The sequence below is a fragment of the Corvus hawaiiensis genome, chromosome 12 (genome assembly GCF_020740725.1).
Source record: "Corvus hawaiiensis isolate bCorHaw1 chromosome 12, bCorHaw1.pri.cur, whole genome shotgun sequence".
In the NCBI taxonomy this organism is placed as follows: domain Eukaryota; kingdom Metazoa; phylum Chordata; class Aves; order Passeriformes; family Corvidae; genus Corvus; species Corvus hawaiiensis.
Window position 1 is genome coordinate 362,026 of NC_063224.1, and position 23,943 is coordinate 385,968.

A 23,943-nucleotide genomic window follows, 5' to 3' on the forward strand; every position below is an offset into this window, starting at 1 on the left:
CACTGCAGTCAGGCTTTTCTTGAGCAACAGCTCACCTTGCACACAGCATTCCCTCAGCAGCCTCTCACAGTCCACCCTGCAGAGCAGGATTGTGCCACAGTACTTCACCAAAATTATTTACAACAGCTCACCTCACGCTGTGGTGGCCCTCGGCTCATGTCAGGGCCATCGCCTGCCTGCTCCCCACTTCTGCAGCCCCCTGCACTATCCTCTTCATTTCCTGGATTCTTCCTGGACAGATGACACTTCTCACTGTTCTAACAGGGGTGTGACCTGGTCCATTGGCCGAGGTGTTGATGTGCTTTGGAGAGGGCCTGGGAGATTCTTGCTCTCCCAGTCTGAGGGTGACACAGCACCTTCCTAATGTGCTGGCAAGGTTCACAGATTGGAGCTGCTGAGCCCTGATGCATCCTGTGCTGGACTCCAGCCTTCTGTGTGCTGGCACGAGTCTGGCTGGTGCTGGGCCAGGGATGTCAAGCCCTGCATTGTTTAGAGACACAGAATACCCCATGAGATGGAAAGAAGCTCACAGAGGATGGAAAAGCCACCTTCTGGGGTGTCTGGAACTGGACACACTCTTGAGGCTGAAGGACTGGAATATCTGAGTGGAAGGGGGGCACTGTCAAGACCCCCAGCAGGCCAAGCTGCACTGGCTCCCTCCTCTGCTCTGCTCTTATGGGAGGCAGACTGTGGGAACAGGCTGATGTACTTTGCAGTCCACCCCTGCTGCTGGCTGGCCACACCTAACTGGCCGCTAGCCAGTGGTTGCTGCTGTGAGTTCCTGTAAGCTGGGGTTGGGCCCTTGACACTGCTGACAACTGTCGGGGTCCCTTCCCCCTGCCATGTAGCCCTGGGAGAGGGGCCCTGAGGGGACAGACATGGGGTTTCCCTGGCCCTGGTCAGCCTCGTTCCCCACTGTTTGTTTTGTGTTCCCTGCGTGGGCAGGGACCCTCAGGTCCCGTGACTGAGGGAGTTCCTCGGCAGAGCCCCGGCCATGTGGCTGGAGAAATAAACATCTCTGAAACAGCTATCAAGAATCTGTCCATATTTCTTTCTACGGACCTTCTGGTTTAATACATCGTGTTACAGTATCCGCACTGTAACAGACAACCTGCACCCCAAGGGCCAAGGGCTGCTGGGACACGGGGCTGCAGCCTGCTGCATGGGAAGAGGTGGCTACTGGTTGGAAGCCAGCTTGGCTGCAGTCCCTCAGAGCCTGTCCCTGGCATGAGACATGTACCCCTCAGCTAGCCAGGCTGGCGCTGCCCAGGTCACTGGCACCCCAGCTCTGGATGGTGTGCCTTGTCTGTGGGCAGAGCCAGGCACAGAATGGGATGGGACCTGCCTCCTGTGCCCCAGCCTGCAGTGGGGCGGCCACCTGCAGGGACCATGGTAGGTGTAGGCACAGGGCAGGTTTACCAGGGGCCGAGGCTGGTCTGCTCTCTGTGAGCCTTAGCTGGTGTCACAGTGCCAGGGTACTAGTATCTGCAGCCAGCTCCCTCTCCCATATTTGTAGCTGCAAAATCTGAGAAACTCTTGGCACGCTGGCTTCCTGTCAGGGTTTGGCAGCTTCCTTGGAGCCTCTGCCACGCTGGTACTAAGCAAGGTGTGGCTTTTTGTGCTCTTCCTGCTGGGAATTGTGCTGGCTGCAGGCACCAGGGTCAGGAGATCTGGAGCTCATGGGCTGCACTGGCACAAAGGAAGTGGTAATAAAAGGGGTGAGGAGGAAGCCCCAAGCAGGAATGACCTGTAGGAGGAGGCTGCTTTGAGCATGGGGTGAGCAACACCAATATGTCCCTGGATGTGCTCAGTGCTGTGTCCGTCCTTCTTGCCCGGCTGAAGACCTGGCCCTGCAGAGGGCCATGGCAGGACCACTGTTGGGCCTGGAAGCACCCAGGTCCCAACACTGCAGCCTTGACCTCTGTAGCAGCAGGGTCCAGGTCTGACTCACGGCTGTCTGATGGGCAGCCCCGGGTCACGGAGTTGCCCCTTTTTCCTACCGGGACAGGGCATGAGCCCGGCCAGGGCCCCGGGTCCTGGTGGAGCCCACAGCTGAGAGCAAAGAGTAGGAGTTCTATGCTGAGGCTGCCCTCTCCTTCCTGCAGAGCTATCAATCGCTGGCCTGGCCTGGAGTGTGCTGGGGACTGCAGCTGCCACTGGTACCTTCCAGGACAAGGGGGGGAGCACTGGGGCTTGGACAGAGCTGGGAGGGGGTTTGGCAGGGAGCAGGCAGGGGGCAGGGAAGACACAACTAGGGAGGGACCTAGTGGAGGTGGGAGCATGTCCTGGCTCTGGGCCAGTTGAGCATTCTCTGCCTGGAGAGCGGAGGTGTGCAAAGCCTGTGGAGATTGAACGTGGCCACGTGGAGCACCTGGTCGGGTACCACTGCGACCCGTACTACCAGCTGCGCAGCTCTGGTGATGGTGAGGTACACAGCATGGGCACAGCACCTAGGGATGGGGCTTCTGCCCAGCTCTAGAGAATGTGTGGGGCCGCCCCAATACCAGGTGATCCATCCTCACACTCCACCCCACTTCATCCGGGGTATGAATAGCTACTCCTGTTCATCTAAGCCCCGCGGAGGTACAAGCAGGGCAGTGGTGCTGACTCTGGTTTCCCTCCAAAGGGACATACAAATGTGATGAGAGTCAGGTATGGGTGAGCCCTGAGGCTGTTAAGGATGTGCCTGTCTGTGAGCCAGGTGAGAGCAGACTGCAGTGGCTGGAGGCTGTGGGCAGTCTGGGCAGCTGAAGGGCTGCAGGGACTGCTCACAACCTCCATCTTCAGTGCTGCTCCCTGGGGCTGCTGAGCACCAGGAGGTATCTGGCGCCTGCTGGGTTCAGGGGGCTCACCTGGGCCTTCCCCTGCCCTATGTAGTGTGTGGGAAGCCGAAGAACCACCCCCCCAGGCAGTGCATCACTGGGGTCATGCTGGCTCCGAAGGGCAGCTTCCCTTGGCAGGGCTGGATGGTGACCCGCCACAACCTGACCGTGAGGGCCACACTCATCGGTGACCAGTGGCTGCTGAACACAGGCAGGAACGTGTACCTGAACATCCACAGTGAGAATGCCACGCTGGAAGAGATTGCCCCTACACTGCAGCTGTTCCTGGGCAGCCGGGAGCAGCCCAACTTGGGCATTTGAGCGTGTTGTGCTGCACCCCAGCTACCCACAGGCTGTGGACCTGGCCTTGCTGAAGCTGAAGCAGAAGGTGCTTCTTGGCGAGGAGGTGAACCGCATCTGCCTGGCCCAGAAGGGCTATGTGCACCCAGGACAGGTGGGCTACATCTCAGGCTGGGGCTGCAGTGCCACCTTTGGCTTTCCCGACAGGCTGAAGTACGTGATGCTGCTAGTGGCCGAGAGTGAGCAGTGCCGGGAATACTACAGTGCGCAGGATGTGTCCTACTGGGTCCAGCCCATCCTTGGCAATGACACCTTCTGCGTGGGCATGAGTGAGCTGCGGGAGGACCCCTGCTACGGGGATGCAGGCGGAGCCTTTGCCGTGCAGGATCCCGATGACGACACCTGGTACGCAGGTGGCATCGTCAGCTATGACAAGACCTGCACAGCTGCAAAGTATGGCGTGGACGTGAAGCATGTCCTGGCCTGGGTGAAGGAGACAGTGGCAGCTGGCTGAGGCAGAACCATGAGGGAATAAAACTGTTGCGCGCCAGGCTGCAGGGTGTGTGCGTGTGTGCGCGTCTGTCTGTCTGTCCGTCCGTCCGTGCAGGGTCTCTGTGCCCGTCGCTGCACGGGCCCATCTACAGGGGATGAGCGTGTGGTCGCCTGCAGGGCTTTCGGCGGGCGTTGGCCGGAGGGTCCGGGGCCGCACGGGCTCTGAGGGACTCTCCGCCCCCGCACGAGCTCTGAGGGATCCTCGGTCCCCGCACGGGCTCTGAGGGATCCTCGGCCCCCGCACGGGCTCTGAGGGGATCCTCGGCCCCCGCACGGGCTCTGAGGGGATCCTCGGCCCCCGCACGGGCTCTGAGGGACTCTCGGTCCCCGCACGGGCTCTGAGGGACTCTCGGCCCCGCACGGTGTGGGCCGTTCGCGGGGCACTCTCCCCGTGGGCGTCTCCGCGCGTCCCCTCGGTCCGTAACCCCGCCCCGCGCCCACGTGACCCTGCGGAGGGTGCGTACGCCGGAAGTCCCCCCGGACAGGAAGCGCGTCTTGTCCAGCGCTGCTGGGACTCTATGGTGGCGGCTCTCTCATAGGCTCTGGCCGCTGTGTCTATGGTGCACTTGGCTAGAGGGGCTCCTCCCGCCGAGCACTGTGGGGCGGTTATGGCGGCGCTCCGCGAGCCGGGTTACCGTCGCTAAGGGAACTGCGGGGCCCGCGCGGCGCTGCGGCCGCGATGGCTGCGGCGAGCGAGGATTCGCTGCATCGGCTGTCGGGGACGAGCCTGAGCGGCGAGGCGGGCGGGCTGGTACTGCGGACGCGTGGCGCTGAGCAGCACGTCTTTAAGGCACCGGCCCCGCGCGTCTCCCTGCTGGGGCTGGACGTGCTGGCGGCGCAGAAGCGGCGGGAGCGCCAGGAGGAGGCGGCCGGGGGGAAACGATCCCGTGTCGCATCCTATAAGGACTGGGAAGAGGGTCGTGACGAGGCGGGCAGCGCCGAGGACGAGGAAGAGGACGAGGCCGACCGGAGCGACCGCAGAGCTCGCAGGAACAGGTGGGGTTTGCGGGGGGGTTCCTGGTGCCGGCGCTGGCCGCGTCCGGCCGGGGAGGGAGCGCAGGGTGAGCGCAGTCGGTGACAGGCGGGGCCGCAGCCTCCGGTGTGGAGCGTGTGGGGGACTGCGGGGCACTATGGCAGAGGCTGGAACTGGAGTTGTAAGAGACCAGCCGAACGGCAGCTGTTGCTCGGCACTTCTGAACATTTCTTCTCTCTGCTCTGCCTGCACAGACATTACCGCTCTGTCCACGTGGAGACACCTTCCTACACAGGGGGTGTCAGCGAGGAGTTCTGGGAACGCAGCCGGCAGCGGGAGAGGGAGCGTCGGGAACATGGAGTCTTTGCCTCCTCTAAGGAGGAGAAGGAACGAAAGAAGGAACGCAGTAGGGATCGGGACCACGATCGTAAACGAGACCGTGGTAATTGCTCAGAGACCTTTGTGATGCTTCTTGGTTTGGTTCTGGGCTTGTCCTTTGGCCTGTTTGTAGTCTTTATTAATGTTTGTGGTGATTTCTGCAGCAGGCTTGGGAAGCCTGTTTGTGCAGTAGGCACCTGATCCTATTTTCTTTTTGCAGAGGAGCGGGACAGGAGTCATCACAGCAGATCAGAGAGGGATGGCTCCTCAGAACGGAGTGGCAGGAGGAGTGAACCTGAAAGCCCCCGACATCGGCCCAAAGGTGAGAGTAGGACCCGGTAGAGCTCTTGTGTGAGGCCTAACAGGGAGGGGCTTGGAGATTTTTTATGCTTCCTGCTATTTTTGCAGGACAGGGGTGGTAGAAAAGCCTGTACCTTTTAATGTTTGTGGTTCAGGCAAGCATAAACTCCCAGCTCGACCTGGGTGTGGGAGCAATGTACCAGCTCTGTGCGTCTGAAAATCTGGCAGATCTCTGCACGATAGGGTCTGTTCTGGGTCTGTGTGGTGGAAATGTGATCCTTTGGAAATTCCTTGGAATCACTGGGTCAGCCCCTTCTCTTAGAGGGAGGACCAGTGGGTACCCTCTCTCCATGCTCCTTTCTTAGAAGGTGTTAGGTGGCTCCAGGGCCACTGTTTGAACAACAGGTATCAAACCCCATCTTTTCTGGCAGATGCAGCCACACCATCCCGCTCCAGCTGGGAGGAAGATGATGGTGGCTACAGCAATGCCCGTCGCTCGCAGTGGGAATCTCCATCTCCTGCACCTTCCTATCGAGACTCAGAGCGTAGCCACCGAGTGTCATCACTGCGGGACACGGACCGACGGGAGCGGGACAGGTACCAGTGTCTGAGGCTGTCCTGTGAGCTGCAGAAAGGGGACTGTGTGCATATGAGAAGTGCCTGGCTGTGGGCACCAGTTCCTCCCATCTGCTTTGTTTTCAGGTCTGTGAGGAGCCGGTACTCTGATAAGACGCCATTGCCCACCCCATCATACAAATACAATGAATGGGCTGATGACCGGAGGCACCTGGGGGCCACGCCACGCCTGTCCCGAGGGAAAGGTGAGGAATCTGGGCTGAGCTGCCCAGGGTGGGCAGTGTGGAATCCCCTTTCCTGTGGCACAGAGTTGGGGTTTCCTTGGGAACATTCTGGACCATCTGGCTCACCCCAGGGCGACGCACGGAAGGGGAGGAGGGCATCGCCTTTGAGACGGAGGAGGAGCGGCAGCAGTGGGAGGATGACCAGCGGGTGAGAGTCTGGTGCAGGCCAGGGCCTTGGGGCCACCAGGCTGTGGGGAATTGACAGTGCTCAGTGCTGCACCTCTCCCTTCCCAGCAAGCTGACCGAGACTGGTACATGATGGATGAGGGCTATGATGAGTTTCACAACCCTTTGGCTTACTCCTCTGAGGAGTATGTGAAGAAGCGTGAGCAGCACTTGCACAAGCAGAGGCAGAAGCGGATCTCAGCACAGCGGCGGCAGATCAATGAGGTAGGGCCAGGACACAGGGTTGGCTGCCCTTGAAAGATCCACTTGTTGAGTCCTTGCTCTCAGGTGAAGAAGGACACTCCCGGGCCAGGCTGAAGGAGTGCTCACAGGGAAATTGTGGTTGAGTTCTCCTGGCAAATCCAGCCCTGAAACTCCTGCATGGGCAGAATTCCCAGTTGGAGTGGCTGGTGGATTGCAGTGTCCAGGGCAGCAGGAGTGCAGAGGACCATGCTCCTGCTGTTCTGAGTGCAAGATACATTACTGGGGTTGTCCGCTGTTGGCCCAATGGATGCTGGGGGCAGCTGCTCTCTTTACATGAGCAGGACTGTGTCCAGGCTTCCTGATGTATTCTGAGTGCCTTGCAGGCAATATCTACCATGCATTTCCTTGGAGGCAGTCCTGTTGCTTCACATGGGCAGTTTCCTGTACTCTTGTGCTTCCAATTACTGTTCCTTCCCTTGTGCTTACTTTCAGGCTCACTGGATTTGAACCATCCTGTTACCAGTGCAGAGCCCAGGCCCATGCTTGGTGTTCTGGTGTGATCTCTGGGGCTTTCTGTGTTTCTGATGTGTTGTTTCCTGCAGGATAATGAGCGCTGGGAGACAAATCGCATGCTGACCAGTGGTGTGGTCCATCGGATTGAAGTGGACGAAGATTTTGAGGAGGATAACTCTGCTAAAGTGCATTTGTTGGTGCACAATCTAGTGCCCCCCTTCCTAGATGGAAGGATTGTCTTCACCAAGCAGGTAGAGACTGTGGCTGAAGGCACTGATGGCAGAGAGCCCCATACACGTGAGGCCTTTTTAGTAAAGCAGTGCCTTTTCCCTCCAGCCAGAGCCAGTCATCCCTGTGAAGGATGCCACCTCGGATTTGGCCATCATAGCTCGGAAAGGCAGCCAGTTGGTGCGCAAGCACAGGGAGCAAAAGGAGCGTAAGAGGGTATGCTGCAGCCCTTTGGCTTACTGCCCACTGTACATGTTACATAGTTCCTCACAGCCTTGTTTGGACTCTGCAGCATTCAGGCTTTGGCAGCAGTGATGATAAGGAGTTCATATTTTTGTGACTTGGGACATCTGAGAGCCCAGCTTACTACATTGCCTCATAGCAGCTGCTGTGATGTCATTTTCTTGGGCACTGCCTGGGACATGAATCACTGTGTACTTGGACATACAGATTATGGGAGAAGGAAGCAGATGGAAGAATGCCAGGTAGCTTGGGGACAGTCAGCAGGCAGCAGTATGGCAGCAGGATGTACCTTGTCATGTCTGAGCAGAAGAGTTGTGAGGAGGAGGAGTATGGGGTAAGATTAGTTTTTGGGGGTATTTTCTAGGGACTTTCTCTAAAGCTCACATAATAGCTGTGGGGAAAGTACAGATGTGTTCCTTGTACACTGAAACTGGGCTGGATTTGAGCTACTTATACTATGAGTGGAATGGTGGTGGTAGCTAAACTGATAGCAGAGGTGGGAGGGAAGCCTGTGAGCACCTGGCAAAGGCAGGAAGATTATCTCTGGTTCACATCTGTGTAGGTTTAAGTTCAAATCTAATAGAAGGGCCAGCAGCTAGAACTATTGTCTTAGGAGGCAGTTTGTAATCCTGTGCCTGGAGTCTCTGTATCCATCCTGGTGTCTTAAGCTCTGCTCCGGTTCATTTGGAAGAGGGGAACCTGATGTAGGAGTGGAGTGTACATTCTGCTTTGGGGAATTGTGGGACTAATATCCTTTTCCTAGTCTTATGAGTAGGATTGGGGAAGAATTTTGTCTGTGCTTGCTGTGGCAAAGTTGTGCTGTTCTCTCTCCTTCCAGGCTCAGCACAAGCACTGGGAGCTGGCAGGCACCAAACTGGGAGACATTATGGGGATCAAGAAAGAGGAGGAGAAGGATGAGATGGTGACAGAAGATGGAAAAGTGGATTACAAGTAGGGGCTTGCTCTGAATTACTTTGCTCAGCTGGTAATGGGGGCTATGGGCATAGCGAAGTGTGTGGAGAGGCAGTTTCAGGACTTGTGGTGTTTCCTTAGAACTGAGCAGAAGTTTGCTGAACACATGAAAGAAAAAAGTGAAGCCAGCAGTGAGTTTGCCAAGAAGAAATCAATCCTGGAGCAGAGACAATACCTGCCCATCTTTGCTGTACAGCAGGAACTGCTCTCCATCCTCAGGTATGGCTGCCACGGCATCTCCAGGGCATTGGCCTATGTTTGGGAACTCAGTTGAGGAATTGCAGAATCATGACTGCTGGGAAGCTGTACTCTCAGGAAACAAACCCACTACTTTGTTTGCTCAGCTCTCCCACCTGAGTAGGATGATGCTTAGCTAGAGAACACAAAAGCCCTTCTTTGAAGGTGTATGAAGAAATACTTCTTCCTTTTCCTCAGAGACAACAGCATTGTGATCGTGGTGGGGGAGACGGGGAGCGGGAAGACAACTCAGCTGACGCAGTATCTCCATGAGGATGGCTACACTGATTACGGCATGATCGGCTGCACACAGCCCCGCAGAGTGGCTGCCATGTCTGTGGCCAAGCGAGTCAGTGAGGAGATGGGCGTGCGTCTGGGGGAGGAGGTGAGTTTGGTAGGGAGTGCAGGGGTGCCACCCAATGACAGTGAGTGCATGGGACTGTTGGAAGACTTCCTGGTATCTCTGCCCTCCTAGGTAGGCTATGCCATCCGCTTTGAGGACTGCACATCTGAGAACACAGTGATCAAGTACATGACAGATGGGATCCTGCTCCGAGAGTCACTGCGGGAGGCTGACTTGGACAACTACAGTGCTATCATCATGGATGAGGCACATGAGCGCTCACTCAACACTGATGTGCTGTTCGGGCTGCTTCGGGAGGTGTGTGTGATCCTGGGCTAGAGGACAGCAGGATGGGGCACATGAACTGGGACAGCCCTTCTCTGCCAGGACTAGGAGAGAGAAGCAGAGCTGCCACATCTCTGTCTGCACTTGACTGCTCCAGCATCCTGGTCCCTGGTTCTGGGGGGTTAAGTCTCCTGTAGTGCTACCAGAGTCTTGCTGGCTGAATGTCAGAACTACTGATACAGAGGGCTTTGCTGGCTTAAGGTTTCCTGCACCTGCAGGCCTTCTTAATGGTGCTGGCCATACAGCATCAGTGTTCGCTGGCACGCACAGCCAGTGCCTCTGGAGTACAGCAGAAGCTCTGTCCTGTGCCATTGTCTCAGTATGAATGAAAACAGCCCACAGCCATGCATGAATGCCCCTTCCATACTGCTCCTTTCATCTGCTTTCTAGGTGGTCGCCCGCCGCTCGGATCTGAAGCTTGTTGTCACTTCAGCCACCATGGATGCAGATAAGTTTGCCTCCTTCTTCGGGAATGTTCCCATTTTCCACATTCCTGGGCGCACTTTCCCTGTGGATATTCTTTTCAGCAAGGTATAGTCAAGCTTGTGGATTGAAATTCTGTTGGCAGGAGGGGGTTGTGTAGTAGGTGTGCTGCACTCTGAGGGGGACACACAGGACAGGGTAGGAGTGGCTGTGGTGTGCTACAGGACAGGACACAGGACAAGGCATTACAAATCGTTGTTCAAGAATCATTTTAAGATAAGGCAGGTAAGGATATTGGTCCAGATTAACCTGGGCTGTACCGTTCAGACCCCACAGGAGGATTATGTGGAGGCTGCAGTGAAACAAGCCTTGCAGGTCCACTTGTCTGGTGCTCCTGGAGACATCCTCGTCTTCATGCCTGGCCAGGAGGATATCGAGGTGAGTTGGGAGGGCAGGCACTGTCCTATCCCCTTGTTGTTTCAGTCTGATATTTTCACCCCTCTTTGTTTCTAGGTGACCTCAGAGCAAATTGTGGAGCACCTTGAGGAGCTGGAGAAGGCGCCTGCTCTTGCTGTACTGCCAATCTACTCTCAGCTGCCCTCGGACTTGCAGGCCAAAATCTTCCAGAAGGTGCTGATGTGTGCTTTGTGATTAGGGTGGGGACAGGGAAAACTGGAGCAGGAGGCAGTGCAGAGCAGAGTGAGAAGTGCAGATATACCTCTGTATTGCATGTGGAGGGTGAGAGAAAGCATGTACCCCACTCCACTTCCCAAGAGTCATCCCTGTCCCTCTGCTGCTCTGCGCTCCTCCACAGTGGAGCAGAGCCATGCCCAGGGGTGTGACTGATGTGTAGTGTGCTTGCAGGCTCCTGATGGGGTCAGGAAGTGCATCGTTGCCACTAACATTGCAGAGACATCACTGACAGTGGATGGTATCATGTTTGTCATAGACTCTGGCTACTGCAAGTTGAAGGTGAGCCTGGGTTTCCTGTACTTTGTCTCTGCTTTCTGGGGTAGGTTGAGGGAGTTCTGAGGTCATGATCCAGCCTTCCTCTTACTTCTGTCTGATCATCTTGTGTCCTGAAGGTTTTCAACCCCCGTATAGGCATGGATGCACTGCAGATCTACCCCATCAGTCAGGCCAATGCCAATCAGAGGGCCGGCCGAGCTGGCCGGACAGGGCCAGGCCACTGCTTCAGGTAGGCACATCACTGGTGTTCCTGTTCCTGTTGTAGCCTCAGCTTGGCATCAGGTTATGTATATTTTTTTCTCACTGGAGCTGTTCATTATCTTGAACTTTGGGGGGATGTGGGCAGTAGGCAGGCCTGAAGGCTGCCTTTGGACCCAGTGCTTCTGCAGAGAAAAGGATGTGCTCCACTTTCTTCCTGTGCCCATCTTCACTGGTGGCTCGTCTGCCCTGGATGCCATCAGGATAAGAGCCAAGTCAAAAGCCTTTCCCAGGCTATGCTGTGAGACCAGGGAAGGGCTGTGCTTGGTCATGTGCTGTGCTGCAGCCCAGACACCCCATTGTGCTGGGGACACCCCACTTTGGCTGGGGTAGAAGTGCCTCCCCAGGTCCTGCTGCTGGGTGCAGGGTTGCTGCCCTGTACCATGCTGGGCTGGGCTGGGCAGAGGCTGGCAAGTCTGCAAGGAACACAGTGGCAGGAACAGGAGGAGCATGCTCTTGGCATCTCTTCCCAGGCTCTACACCCAGAGTGCCTACAAGAATGAGCTGCTGACGACCACGGTGCCTGAGATCCAGCGCACCAACCTTGCCAATGTAGTGCTCTTGCTCAAGTCCCTGGGTGTGCAGGACCTGCTGCAGTTCCACTTCATGGATCCACCCCCCGAGGACAATATGCTGAACTCCATGTACCAGCTGTGGATCCTGGGGGCCCTGGATAACACAGGTATTGGCTGCTGGGGTAAGTTGCCAGCCCATGGAACTGGGGCCTGCCCAGCTGCTGATCAGTGATTGCTGTTCTGTTCCTACAGGTGGTCTGACCTCTACAGGACGTCTCATGGTGGAGTTCCCACTGGACCCTGCACTGTCCAAAATGCTCATTGTCTCCTGTGACATGGGTTGCAGCTCTGAGATCTTGCTCGTTGTCTCCATGTTGTCTGTTCCTGCCATCTTTTACCGGCCTAAGGTACAAGATGCTCCTGTTCCAGCAGCTCAGGGCCCTTCCCTGCCCTTTGACTAACCTGTGTCCTTTGCTTACCCTTCAGGGCCGAGAGGAGGAGAGTGACCAAGTGCGGGAGAAATTTGCTGTTCCAGAGAGCGATCACTTGACTTACCTGAATGTTTACCTGCAGTGGAAGAACAACAGCTATTCTACCCTGTGGTGCAATCAGCACTTCATCCATGCCAAGGCCATGCGGAAGGTGAGGCTGTGGTCATGAAGCCGGGGGAGAGAGCCTTATGCAGAAGAGGGATCTGACCAGCACACACCTTTGCAGGTGCGGGAGGTGCGTGCCCAGCTCAAGGACATTATGGTGCAGCAGCGAATGAGCCTGGCATCCTGTGGTACAGACTGGGATGTTGTCAGGAAGTGCATCTGTGCTGCGTATTTCCATCAGGCTGCAAAGCTGAAGGTGAGAGGTGTCTGAGCTGCCTGGGGGCTGCAAGGCCCTGCCTGGCAACAGGTAGACTAAGCAAACTTGTCTTTGCAGGGTATTGGGGAGTATGTGAACATCCGCACAGGCATGCCCTGCCACCTACACCCCACAAGCTCTCTGTTTGGTATGGGCTACACACCAGACTACATTGTGTACCATGAACTGGTTATGACTACCAAGGTGAGCTTGAGCTGAGGACTAGCAGGAAGGGTGGTGAGTGCTCCAAGGGAGATGGGAGGACTTTGCTGTGAGGCTGAGATCTGAGTGGCAGATCTCAGCCTTTCCCATCTATACCAACTAGGCATGTCTGTGTCATCTGTTTGTCCCTTCCCCCATTATTTTTCTCTGGCCTCTGTGGGATATGTTTGATCCTCCTTGTGGTCTCACCAAATCCAACCCATAGCAGCTTCTGAGGCCAGGAGGAGTTGTCTGGAAGGGGTATGGTCCCAGCCTGAGAAGTGCTGTCAGCAAGTGGGGGAGGAAGGGAGCTGCTATGGCTCTAGGAATGGTGCCCAAGCCCCAAGGGTGTCATCCTGCTATCCTGATCTTTCTGTCCCTGCAGGAATACATGCAGTGTGTCACTGCTGTGGATGGAGAGTGGCTGGCAGAGCTGGGCCCCATGTTCTACAGTATCAAACATGCTGGCAAGTCACGCCAGGTAAGTATTCTGTCCTGGATGAGCTGGCAAACAGCAGGCCCTCTGCATGTCCGTTCTGCTGCTGTATGTGTGTGTTCTGACATGGAGGGAGCAAGCTTGTGGGCCTGCAGGGAGTCTGCTGCTGCCATTCCTCTCCTGTCCCTGACCTGCTGCTGCCTTGCTCCAGGAGAACCGCCGCCGTGCCAAGGAGGAAGTGTCTGCCATGGAGGAGGAAATGGCTTTAGCAGAGGAGCAGTTGCGTGCCCGTCGGGAGGAGCAGGAGCGCCGAAACCCACTGGGCAGTGCAAGGTGGGTGATAGCCCTGCCTGCCCATGGCTTGCCTGTGTGGAGTATCTCAGCTTCCCTGTGGGAGTTCTGGTGCAGGAAAAGGTTGCATTTGCCATTAATCACCCTTGTCCTCTTTGACAGATCTACAAAAATCTATACCCCTGGGCGAAAGGAGCAGGGGGAGCCCCTGACACCACGACGCACCCCAGCCCGCTTTGGTCTCTAAGAACGCACGACCTGTTGCTTTGAGACTTAAGGTAGTGCCCAGTTGCCCTGATCAATGTATTCTGAGGTCTCTACAGCTTGTGGCCCTGGAAGGCTTTGGTGCTTGGCACTAATTTTGCTACAGAACAGAAAGAATTTTATTTGTGTAAAGGTTGTCAGTCTAATCCTTGCTTTGTCTTGTGCTGCTTCTTGTCCTGGAGGTGGGTGTTGGGTGGAGGTAGCGCTGCAGAATCATGCAGGGCTGGTGCTGTTAGGTTGTTGCCCTGTAGAGCCTGGAACAGGGCAGAAAATTAAAGTGACCTGCGGGGGCAGATACAGCCTGTCCCTGTTTCAAGCCTGGCCCATACTCCTGCAAAGGCAGTTCTCCCACAGCCCATGCCCTGGACAGGCAGCTGGTGCCCAGCTGTCCCTGCACACCTGGGACCATCAGCCCAGCCCTGTTTCAGGCCAGGCTGTGCCAGGAATTCTCACTTTTTCAGCTGCTCACACTTGTGGGGCTGCTCAGATGCTCTGAACATTAGGTACAGGTTCTCCTCCTGCATCTCCTCCTGCCCAGTGTGTCTTGAATGCCTGTTTGTATCTTGCATCTGCACTGTCAGCTTGCTGAGCTCTTCCTTAAGGAATGCCAGCTCCACCTTGCAGACAACCAGCTCCTCTTCTCGCAGAGCCAGAGTTCGCTCACTGTCCAGGTGTAGCTGCTGCCAGTGTTGGGCTAGGCTGCTCAGCTCCTGCAGCCTCTCCTGGAGGGAGTAGGTCTGCCCATGGCACAGTGAGAGACACAGGCTGAGCACAGACTCCTGGTTTTTCACAGGAAGACTTGAGACATCCTTACCTCCTGTTTGCTCTGCTCCTTGAAGCTCTGCATCTTCCTCAGCTCTCGATGAAGCTGCTGCCTGTGTGTCATGTAGGCTGCAATCTTTTCTGCCTGCTTGGTGCTCTCTTGACGGGCTTCGGCCAGCTCTGCCTGGAGGTTGTCTATGTCCTGCACCTGCCAGCAAAGCTGTGGAGCAGGGAGGGTAGTTGGCCATGGCTGAGCCTCTCCTGGAGAGGTGTCTGGCACTGAGGCTGCATCCCTGTTCTGTCCTGCCTTGCCCTCACCTGTTGCTGCAGCTCTGCCACTTTTCGGTGCAGACCTTGGATGGCCTCATTGGCTCTGCTCAGCTGCTGCAGACTCTGCTGTTCCTGGGGCTGGGTGGCTCCCAGCTGCTCCTGCAGCCAGGCTGGGCTGTGCTGCGGGCCTTGACTCTGCTCCTGTGTCCCCAGCTGCAGAGAAGTGCATTGGTGGGTTGGCCTTCTGCTGTGTGTCCCTGAGCACAGGCACAGCTGCCCTCTGTCCTGTCTGCAGGACACTCAGGGCTGGCCAGTGCCCGGCTGCGTGAGGTGGTGGGGGCAGGCTGGCATTGCTGCCTCCTACCCTGTCCCAGGGCTTCTGGGGGAAGTGGAGCAGGGGTCAGCCCTGCAGCATGGTTATCATGGCTCCTGTGCCCCCCTGTCTGCTTGCCCTAGGCTTGGTGCAGTGGCTGGGAGGCTGCTGGCTGCTGACCTTGAGCAGCTCTCTGTGCTCCTCTGGGATATCGTGACTGGTGTCAAAATGGCTCTGGGCAGCCAGGTAGGAGGTGATCTCTGTCTGCACCGCCTGGTCCTTCAGGTGGAGGGGTGCATCACTGACCTGTGAGTACCCAGCAAGGGTCTGGAATCACCCTGTGCCCCTGCTGTGTAGAGCTGAGGCTACAGAAGGAGCCTTCTTGGAACAACCCATGGACAATGGGCTGTTGGGGAGGGCCTGTGACAGAGGAGTCTGGCCTGCACCAGGTGGGAGGCAGGAAGGCTGCTGGCTCCTGGCCCTCTCCTTTCTGTACAGTCTCCACAGTGCCCTCCCTGTTGTGGCAGTATCTGTTGGACACTCAGCAGCCCTGGAAAGCCATCCCTGTTGTCCCTGACCAGTGACAGAGCACAGGCACAGGGAGAGCGGTGATCCCAGCTCATTGGCGAGGCTGTGGGCTGCAGCAGTGCCACCAGCCCTGGGACGGTGCCCAGGGTGTCAGTGGGGCTGTTGGGATCTGCATTCTTCCAGCTCTGCTCAGCTAGGTGGACTGGGCTGTAGTCAGGCTTGCCTTGTGGCTAGGCTGCTCTGTACAGGTGGTGTTAGAGCCATGTGTGACTGGCAGGATGTCCTCTACCCTCCCCTGGGGGGTCACCAGGCTTGCACAGGCTGTGGGGCAGGCATGGTGCCTAGCCTGTGGTGGAGCGGCAGTGGGGAACACATGCAGCTTGGTCTATGGCTGTTGTGCCCAGCACTTGTACCTTGCCCATCAGTGCCTGGAACTGCTGCATCAGAATGACCAAGTCCTGCTGCTCCTGCTCCACTGCACACTCCTGCTCCTGCAGCTGGACCAGTCGTTTGTGGTTTGTGCCCCTGCAGAAGTCCAGGTCCAGCTGCAATGCCTGTATTGTGGCCAGCACCTGAGTTGGGTCCAGATCTTGCTGCTGTGTGTCCTGGCATGCTCTGGGCTCCCCATATTGTGGCTCCAGCACCAATGGTAATGTGGCTCCAGCACCCTAGGACATGGCATGAGCAGCATCTGTCCAGCTTGCCACTGTGGCCAACCCATCTTGCAGCTCCTGTCTGGGTAGGCACTGGGGCTGGACAGTGCTGGCAGTCCTAGTTTTGTGCAGAGCAGCAATGGACTGTGCTGCCAATGGGTGGGTGCAGCCCTTCCCCACCAGGCAGCACTACCCCATGTGTGTGCATGTTCTGACGGTTCCTTTGGTCCCATGAATAGCCAAGCCCCTGGCACTGCTGGCCCTCAGCACTGCAGTGAACTGTGGCCACTGTGGGAAATGGTGGCAGTGGGACCAGTGCAGCCACAGCAGGACTGGACACCCTTGAGCCCTCATGCCCTCCCCACCCCTGGGGAAGAGGTGTCTGGTGGTGCAGGCTAGAGCTGGCTGGGGCCTCCTGTGCCACCTGGCACCAGTCTGTGGCTACACAACCAATGCCTGGGTTGAGCATAGGGTTGGCACTGCTCACCTTGGGCTGCAAGGCCTCTGTCTCCTGCTGAAGCTGCTGGATGGAGCTGGTCAGCTCTGGTGTTGTCTCCTTTGCCCCTGGCAGACCTCTACAGGAACCTTCAGGCTGGCCCTGAAGCGAAGGAACCTTGCCGGATGTGCTGAATTTTGGCCACTCTCTCACTGTTGGAAGGACCATAACCTTTCCCACGGTCCCAGACAACCCTCAGTCCCACGAATGTCACTCAGCCCTGCCTGGGGCAGCCCCACCATCCCATGGTTTTGGCACTGCCACTCCCCATCTGAGGAGCACCCGTTGCCAGCAGGAGAGGCCTAGCCTGGGGCTCCTGGAAAAGCAGGGCAGAGCTGTCTGGGGCTGTGGCCGTCTCCTCAGCAGCACCTGGTCCTACTGCTGCCCACAGTCCTCACCGCAGCCTTCCTGTTCCATGCTCCTCACCATCTTGTGTCCTTGGCATGCCGTGTGACACTACCCCATATGCCACTATGAGGTCACCAGGTCCTGGGCATTGTCCTCAGAACTGGTCCAGGACATGGTGGCACCCTTGTGTCAGGGCAGGGCCTTGCCACCCTCATGCTGCCCCTGCACTGTCCTCAGGCCATACTCAATCTGTGGCCAGCCCCAGGACACACCACTGGCCTGTGGCCAGGGCCAGGTGACAGTGGGGGTGGCAGCGGTGCTATGCTCAGGGCTGTGCCCTGTGGTCCACAACCCACGCAAGGGGCAGGGCTGGGGGGACCCGCTGCAGGGGCACATCCTGACAGGGCCACGGGCCACAGGCCCCTGGGGAGGCTGAGTGTCCAGGGGAGGCTGTGGACAGGGGCGGTTGAGAGTGCATGAGTCTGGTTGTCCCGCCCTGCCTGGGGCCACCCCACAGTGCCCAGGTACTCGGATCGAAGCGGGTCTCTGGGTGCTGATGGTCCCTTGACTGTGGATGCACAGTGATGGTGCAAGCACAGACCTGCTGCTGGCCTGTGCTAGTGACATGGGACTCCCTGGGCTGTGTGTGGTCCCTTGCCAATGCTCAGTGCAGTTTCATAGGAAAGTGTTTTAACTGGAAATTTCCAAGGCCAAACTGGGCCCAGAAGCTGAACACAGATGTACCATAATAGAAATCATCAGTTGCCATGACGACCTGCTCCACCAGCGGGTCACAGTCACAGGTGATGGGAGCAGGCACAGCACCAACAGTCCTGTGAGCAGGGTTGCTGAATCCCCCACTGTCCAGAACACAACTGAATTTGGCCACAATTTCTGCAGTGCAAGGAAATAAAAATTTCCCTGCAGATTTCAGTCTTGTTCAGGCAGCGACAGTCAGAGCACAGAACATCCACAGCACACAGAGCCTTTATGGGACAAAGCCTCGTGCCATGTGTGCTGTGCTGTGCCATGTTGCACGGTGCCACAGGCAATGCTGCTCTGTACCACAGATGTGCCACACTGTGCTGAGCTGCAGGCAGTGCCTGCCTTGAAGGGCTCGACACTGCTCCAGCTCCTTATGAGTATGTGAGGCAGCCTCACAGCCCTGACCCACAGCTGCCTGCCCATACTCAGCTGGTGCTGGGAGGATGGGGAGGTCAAACTGGCCCCTCTGCTGTGTGAGCACAGGGGGAGGGAGTTGTCTCACTTTAATTACTACCGTAATGTTACTCTTTTCAGTGCCACCTTAATTGAAATTAAACAGCTGCCGTGTTCAGGCTAGGACAAAAGTGAATCCTTTCTCATTCCCCTCCAGTTTAATGAAGACTGACATGCTGGGAGAAAACAAAGGCGATCCAGCTGCTGCCTCTTGCTGGCACATGCATCAGCAATTACCGGTGACCCCGTGGGCCAGCAGAGACACCTCAGAGCACCCTGCAGCCCTCAGCCCAAGGCAGCCCAGTCCTGTGTCTTGGAGAGCTCCAGCCCAAAAGGTCTGGCTGGGGGTGTGCAGGCAATGAGGTGCCCACAACATGGGGCATGCCAGCACAGGGTTCTCAGTGCCCAGGTGCTGTGTCCAGGCTTTCATTCCATCTGTTAAGAAGTGTCTGGCCACCAACCATGGCCCAGCGCGGCCCCTTGGCATCCCTATGCTACCATGGTCCCGGTATCCCTGTGGGCTCAGCCAGCTTCAGCCTCACAATGTTCACAATCACCAGCTAGCCCACAAGGCACCTCACCCTCAGCCAGGGCAGCAATGTCAGCCCAGGAGTCCTCTCCAGCCTTAAGGTTTTTTTCTGTTTTAGGACCAGGAGTTTGCTTCATGCCATTCAGTACTTTAAAATATGCAAAATGAGGTGCTGCTACAAACCTCATTAACACCCGCCTCCAACATCATTAAGATGTTTCCAAGAAAATTAATTGAGAGACTCATTAAAAATAAATTAAGAAAAATGTGTTGCAGAGCGCCTGCTCCGAGCTCGTAAATCACGGCTCAGAGCTCCAGGCCGCTGCACAGGCAATTAACGCCAGCCAATTTGTTTTATCCTGGCTGCGAAAATTAGAAAGCAGACATGGAGATTAGATTAGGCATGTCTGTCAAGCGGAACTTGGAGTGAATATTTTAGGATACAAAATGGAAATCAGAAAAACAAAGCTGGGACTTCATTCAGGAGAGCTAGCGGGCAGAGGGGGTGGGGAGGAAGGAGGTTTGCATGTTCTCTATGCCATGGCTGTGTGTCAACGACACCCATCTTGTGATCCTGCCACCACCAGCTCCATCCTCCCCTGCACATCGCCCAGCCTCGGTGGCTGCACAGATGCCAATCACCTCTCTTGGGGAGCATGAGCTCGCAGGGAGAGCGTTCTGAGCTGCTGTGTGTGACACAGCCCAAGCCAACATGTTGCCCGTGTGTGCTGATTACACACTTGAATTAGCAAACACAGTGCATCTGGGTGAGATCACTGTTTGGGCCTCTGTCAGCTTTAGGCTGTTGGTGCCCCTTTGTCCATCTCCAGTACCTTCCATCACAGGAGCTCAAACCACTTTATATTCATGAACCAAACCGGAGGGCCCCTCTGCAAAACAAGTGCTGTGATCCCTGTTTCACACAGAGGAGCCAAATAAGGTCTTGCTTGTACTTACATGAATGCACAAGCAGCTAGTGCAGCAGCTGCTGCACTGGCACATCCCAGTAGTGTGTGAGACACGCTGGTGGGTGCTCATGCAGCCAAACGTCCAGCTGCAGAGCTGGCATGGCCCTTCATGGCAGTGGGAACCTGTGTGCTACCAGTGCTCATGGCGCAGGGGGACCTTGGAGCTCTGGGAAAGGCTACAGAAGGAGCCATGGGCACTGTGTCAGCCTGCACACCTCAAGTGGTGTGCGAGAGGTTTAGTGCAGAGCAAGGGGTAATTTGGTCACACATCAGAATGCAAAGAGGCAAGTGGGTACAGAGCAGAAGGCAGCTCTTGGATCAGCAGGCAGAAGTGCACTGTGGTCTGATGTCTGTGAGATGACACAAACCGAACTGAAACTGGAGTTCAGCACACGGAGGAATGGTTACCACTTGGCAGAGCAAGTTGAACACTGTGCATGGGCCATCCATGGCCACTTGGAACCAAGTCTGGAGGGCTCATTTCCAGCCCTGCCTACCAGTCCCTGATCCCAGAGCAGGCACTGATGCTGGTCCTGTGGTGGAACACAACGAGGTCTTCTCTGCCCTGCTGGTGCCCTGAGCCAGGATTCCCCATCTGCTCATGTAGTTCCACCCCCTGTCATGGGTAGGGACACCTTCCACTATCCCAGGTTGCTCCAAGCCCCGTCCAACCTGGCCTTGGACACTTCCAGGGATGTGGCAGCCACCGCTTATCTGGGCACCCTGTGCCAGTGGTGGGCGGGCGCTGAGAGGGAATTGGGGTGAAAGGAGCGGGGCTCAGGGGAGGTGGGGGCTGAGAGGGAATTGGGGTGAAAGGAGCGGGGCTCAGGGGAGGTGGGGGCTGAGAGGGAATTGGGGTGAAAGGAGCGGGGCTCAGGGGAGGTGGGGGCTGAGAGGGAATTGGGGTGAAAGGAGCGGGGCTCAGGGGAGGTGGGGGCTGAGAGGGAATTGGGGTGAAAGGAGCGGGGCTCAGGGGAGGTGGGGGCTGAGAGGGAATTGGGGTGAAAGGAGCGGGGCTCAGGGGAGGTGGGGGCTGAGAGGGAATTGGGGTGAAAGGAGCGGGGCTCAGGGGAGGTGGGGGGCGCTGGGAGTGCCCCGGGGGTCGGGAGTGCCGGGGGGCTGAGGGCGGATGCTTCGCGCATGCGCACCGACCGTCTTCGCTCCGCCTCGTTCCCGCCCGGCAGGGGTCGCTCTCGACCCGCGCGGCGCTGCCCGTGAGGGTGGCTCCGCCCCGAGCACCCCCAGGCACCCCCGGACACCCCTCGAGCATCCCCAGCCACTCCCTCCGGCCATCCCCCGAGCAACCCCGAGCACTCCCCGGGCAATCTCTCCCGGGCGCCCCTCGAGCGTCCCCGGGCACCGCCTGGGCACCCGCCGAGCACCGCCGAGCACCTCCCGGGCACGCCCCGAGCATCCCCCAGCATCTTTGTTCTGCCGCGGTCCCCGCTGCGGCTGGCCGGAGGGCGAGGACCGCTGCCCGGGCTGGGGGTGCCCGGGCCAGGGTTGCCGAGCCGAAGTTGCCAGAGCGGGGTTGTCCGGGGATGGGGAGTGCCCGTGCCGGGGATCAGGTGCTGGGAGAGCCCGGCCGGGGGCTGCCCGGAGCAGGGGTGCCCGGTGCTCTCGCCGCAGCTCAGCCTCAACCCGGGGCAGGAGGAGGGCTGGCGGGTCCTGAACTGGGAATGGGATTCATGAACGGGGAAACGGGATCAACGTCTCCGTCGGTAGAATCTTAATAAGCCTTAAAGGTTATTTCTGAGCGGTTCCAGTGACAATTCTCGGCCCTCGTGTTGGCAGGGAGCCGTACCCCGGCCCGATCCCATCCGGTACTGCTCGGGGCATGCTGCTGTGTTTGGGATGAGGAGCAGCGACAATACAGGCAATGTAGGCAGAGTCCACCGGGAGCGACAACAATCGGGACAGGCTTGCAGGGCTTTGCATTCCGTGGTGCGAATGACCTCATTATCCTTGCGGGGGTCTCGGCCAGCTACTTGAAAAATACTTATTAAAAACCACAGCAGCTCTAGGGGGAGGGTCCCTGCCAGGGAAGGGAGAGAGAACAAACTGTGTGTGTAAAAACAGAAGGGGAAAACAGCCACGGTAGCAATAATGGGTCGGGACCTGCTCTGCCCTGTTGTGTCCCTAGTGGAGGCTGAAAGGCCATGACACATCCCAGAGTACACAGCAGTGTTGCGCGTCTGCTCTGTTCCTCTAGCTGCCACATGTTCCCATGAAATCTCGTAGTGGAGAGTGTTGGTGCATGTGGAGGCCCACCCAGCCTAGGCACACAGGAGCCAGCCTCTGACATTCCCATTGCTCAAACACCGGGTCACCTGGCTCATCCCCTTGTCCTGCCCAGGCAGGGTCAGCCAGAACAGGCCACCCAGGGCTAGCCTTGTTGGGTTTAAATACCTCTCCCCAGCATCAGGGGAAGGTGCAGATGGGCATGGGAATGACTCCACAGGTGTGCCACGGTCCCTGGGGCTGCCTCCTGCCTGCTGCTGGTGCTGCTGTGTATTCATGCCATCACGGCACCATTTCCACTGCTGCTGCTGCCAACTGCGTCTCAGTTTTTTGAATCTGTGGGTTAAGGACATACACAAGCTGTGTAGGAGTGGTCATGTGCTCCTCTAAGGAACCAAGAGATGGAAATCAGCAGGAAGTAGAAATTCTGCTGGGAAATGGAAGGAACAAATGAAAGGAATGCACTGCTGCTTGGGTCTGGTCACAGGACATGAGGCATTGGTGATTCTTGCAGTTACAGTCACTAAGTTACTGGAAGAGGGATAATGCCCCTGGACAGCCACATCAGCAGCTCTGGCGCCTTCTTCTGAGCTAGCAGTGATGGCAGCATTGTGTGGGAGGTCAGAGAAAAGCAAGGGGGCTGACTGGAAACAAAAACCAGAAGGAGCTGGGTAAATGGAAAGAGACTCTGGTGGTGGGGAGCACAGGGAGAACCTCCAAAGGGCAGGAGGGCATGGGGACACAGAAATAAAGCAGAGAGGACCTTCCCTTCCCTTCCCTTCCCTTCCCTTCCCTTCCCTTCCCTTCCCTTCCCTTCCCTTCCCTTCCCTTCCCTTCCCTTCCCTTCCCTTCCCTTCCCTTCCCTTCCCTTCCCTTCCCTTCCCTTCCCTTCCCTTCCCTTCCCTTCCCTTCCCTTCCCTTCCCTTCCCTTCCCTTCCCTTTCCTTCCTCTACCTTACATCTCTGGCCAAAAAGAAAGGACTATTCTAAGATAAAGAATAAAACCCAAGGGAAACAAAGCTGAGACCATATTGCTGCTGCAGAGAAAGCTTCATTAGCCCTGTTGGCACAGCAGTAATGAGAGAAAAACCCCAAAACAGTAGGAGTGATATTACAGGACTGACTGACAGGGGAGGATGTGGTGCATTTTCCGTCTCTTGATGTCTTCAAGCCAAGCCAAATGCCTGTCTGAAGCTATCTTAGTCAGACAAGTTACTGATTTCAGAGTAACATGGCGAAATTTTCATGACCGTAGGTACAGGAGGTCAGGCAGCGCAATTCCTTCCTGCTCACCCCGGAAATCTGCAGGAAGGAAACGCAAAGGCAGATCACAAGAACATGATGCTATTTGTGCTCTTGGATAGGACTTCACGCCAGCACTGATTCATCTGGCTACATTGGCATTCCACAGCATTACTCAGCCCCTCAGGTGGGCAGACACTCGAGGGTAGATCTGTCTGGAAGAGGCTGGGTCTGCTGACCTGACATAATTTCTTCTTTTCTTCAGATGTTTAGCAAGCTGTCCCTAGTCTCCAAGGTATGACACAGCCAGGTGGTCCTAACCTTGCTGAAGGTCTGGGGCATTTGCACCATCTTTCTCACATGATCTCACTGCAGTCTCAGCTGCTGAAGCTCTGTTCCTCCTCAGGAATTAGGGCTTGGGGCTGTGCTAGAATAAAATCAGATGAAGATGGAGAGATGGATCTGTGGAAACGTTTGTTTAGTGCCCAGGAGCAGCCCAAAAGGCAAACTGACTGTTAACAATTATCAGGAAAATAATGGAGAGCAGATCACAGTTCTGCCACTGAACAGATCCATAGTGAAAGCTGCACTGTGATTTCTATATGCAGCTCTGTGTCGCCTCTGTCAAGAAAAAGATTTGGAAGTTTTTCACAGAAGACCAACAAGGATGATCAAATACAAAGAGTATTTTCCACGTGAGGAAAAAGTGGATAGTCTCTTTAGGCTGGAAAA

The 23,943-nt window shown here is 56.7% G+C and overlaps 3 protein-coding genes across 3 annotated transcripts; 2 read left to right on the forward strand and 1 right to left on the reverse strand.

Moving 5' to 3' along the window:
* Nucleotides 1-2,945: 2,945 nt before the first annotated feature.
* LOC125331926 (haptoglobin-like) lies at nt 2,946-3,679 on the forward strand. Its single transcript, XM_048316373.1, is given in 2 exon segments — nt 2,946-3,134; nt 3,136-3,679. Coding segments are annotated over 2 exon segments (669 nt in total). The 5' UTR covers nt 2,946-2,966; the 3' UTR covers nt 3,637-3,679.
* Nucleotides 3,680-4,159: 480 nt separating this feature from the next.
* Nucleotides 4,160-13,776, forward strand: DHX38 (DEAH-box helicase 38). The gene is made up of 26 exons (XM_048316346.1): nt 4,160-4,670; nt 4,902-5,089; nt 5,246-5,347; nt 5,757-5,922; nt 6,028-6,146; nt 6,257-6,333; nt 6,420-6,575; nt 7,157-7,318; nt 7,404-7,511; nt 8,377-8,489; nt 8,592-8,729; nt 8,946-9,132; nt 9,223-9,408; nt 9,826-9,966; nt 10,186-10,296; nt 10,372-10,488; nt 10,723-10,830; nt 10,944-11,056; nt 11,559-11,767; nt 11,853-12,007; nt 12,087-12,242; nt 12,318-12,452; nt 12,531-12,656; nt 13,039-13,134; nt 13,301-13,422; nt 13,543-13,776. The coding sequence occupies exons 1-26, from the start codon at nt 4,354-4,356 to the stop codon at nt 13,625-13,627; spliced, it is 3,693 nt and encodes a 1,230-aa protein (XP_048172303.1). The 5' UTR covers nt 4,160-4,353; the 3' UTR covers nt 13,628-13,776.
* Nucleotides 13,777-15,076: 1,300 nt separating this feature from the next.
* On the reverse strand, nt 15,077-16,922 carry LOC125332320. The gene is made up of 3 exons (XM_048317086.1): nt 16,658-16,922; nt 15,931-16,185; nt 15,077-15,295 (listed from the first exon to the last, which is right to left on the reverse strand). Exons 1-3 carry the CDS (start codon nt 16,832-16,834, stop codon nt 15,077-15,079), a joined length of 651 nt encoding a protein of 216 aa, XP_048173043.1. The 5' UTR covers nt 16,835-16,922.
* Nucleotides 16,923-23,943: the final 7,021 nt, after the last annotated feature.

Coding starts and splice junctions, on each gene's coding strand:
- DHX38 (XM_048316346.1), top strand. CDS start 4,354: ATGGCTGCGGCGAGCGAGGATTCGCTGCATCGGCTGTCGGGGACGAGC. Junction 6,147..6,256: donor ACGCCTGTCCCGAGGGAAAG/GTGAGGAATCTG, acceptor GGCTCACCCCAG/GGCGACGCACGGAAGGGGAG. Junction 7,512..8,376: donor AGCAAAAGGAGCGTAAGAGG/GTATGCTGCAGC, acceptor CTCTCCTTCCAG/GCTCAGCACAAGCACTGGGA.
- LOC125332320 (XM_048317086.1), bottom strand. CDS start 16,834: ATGGTCCTTCCAACAGTGAGAGAGTGGCCAAAATTCAGCACATCCGGC. Junction 16,186..16,657: donor CAGAGGCCTTGCAGCCCAAG/GTGAGCAGTGCC, acceptor GCCATGTCCTAG/GGTGCTGGAGCCACATTACC. Junction 15,296..15,930: donor TCCAGGCACTGATGGGCAAG/GTACAAGTGCTG, acceptor GGGTACTCACAG/GTCAGTGATGCACCCCTCCA.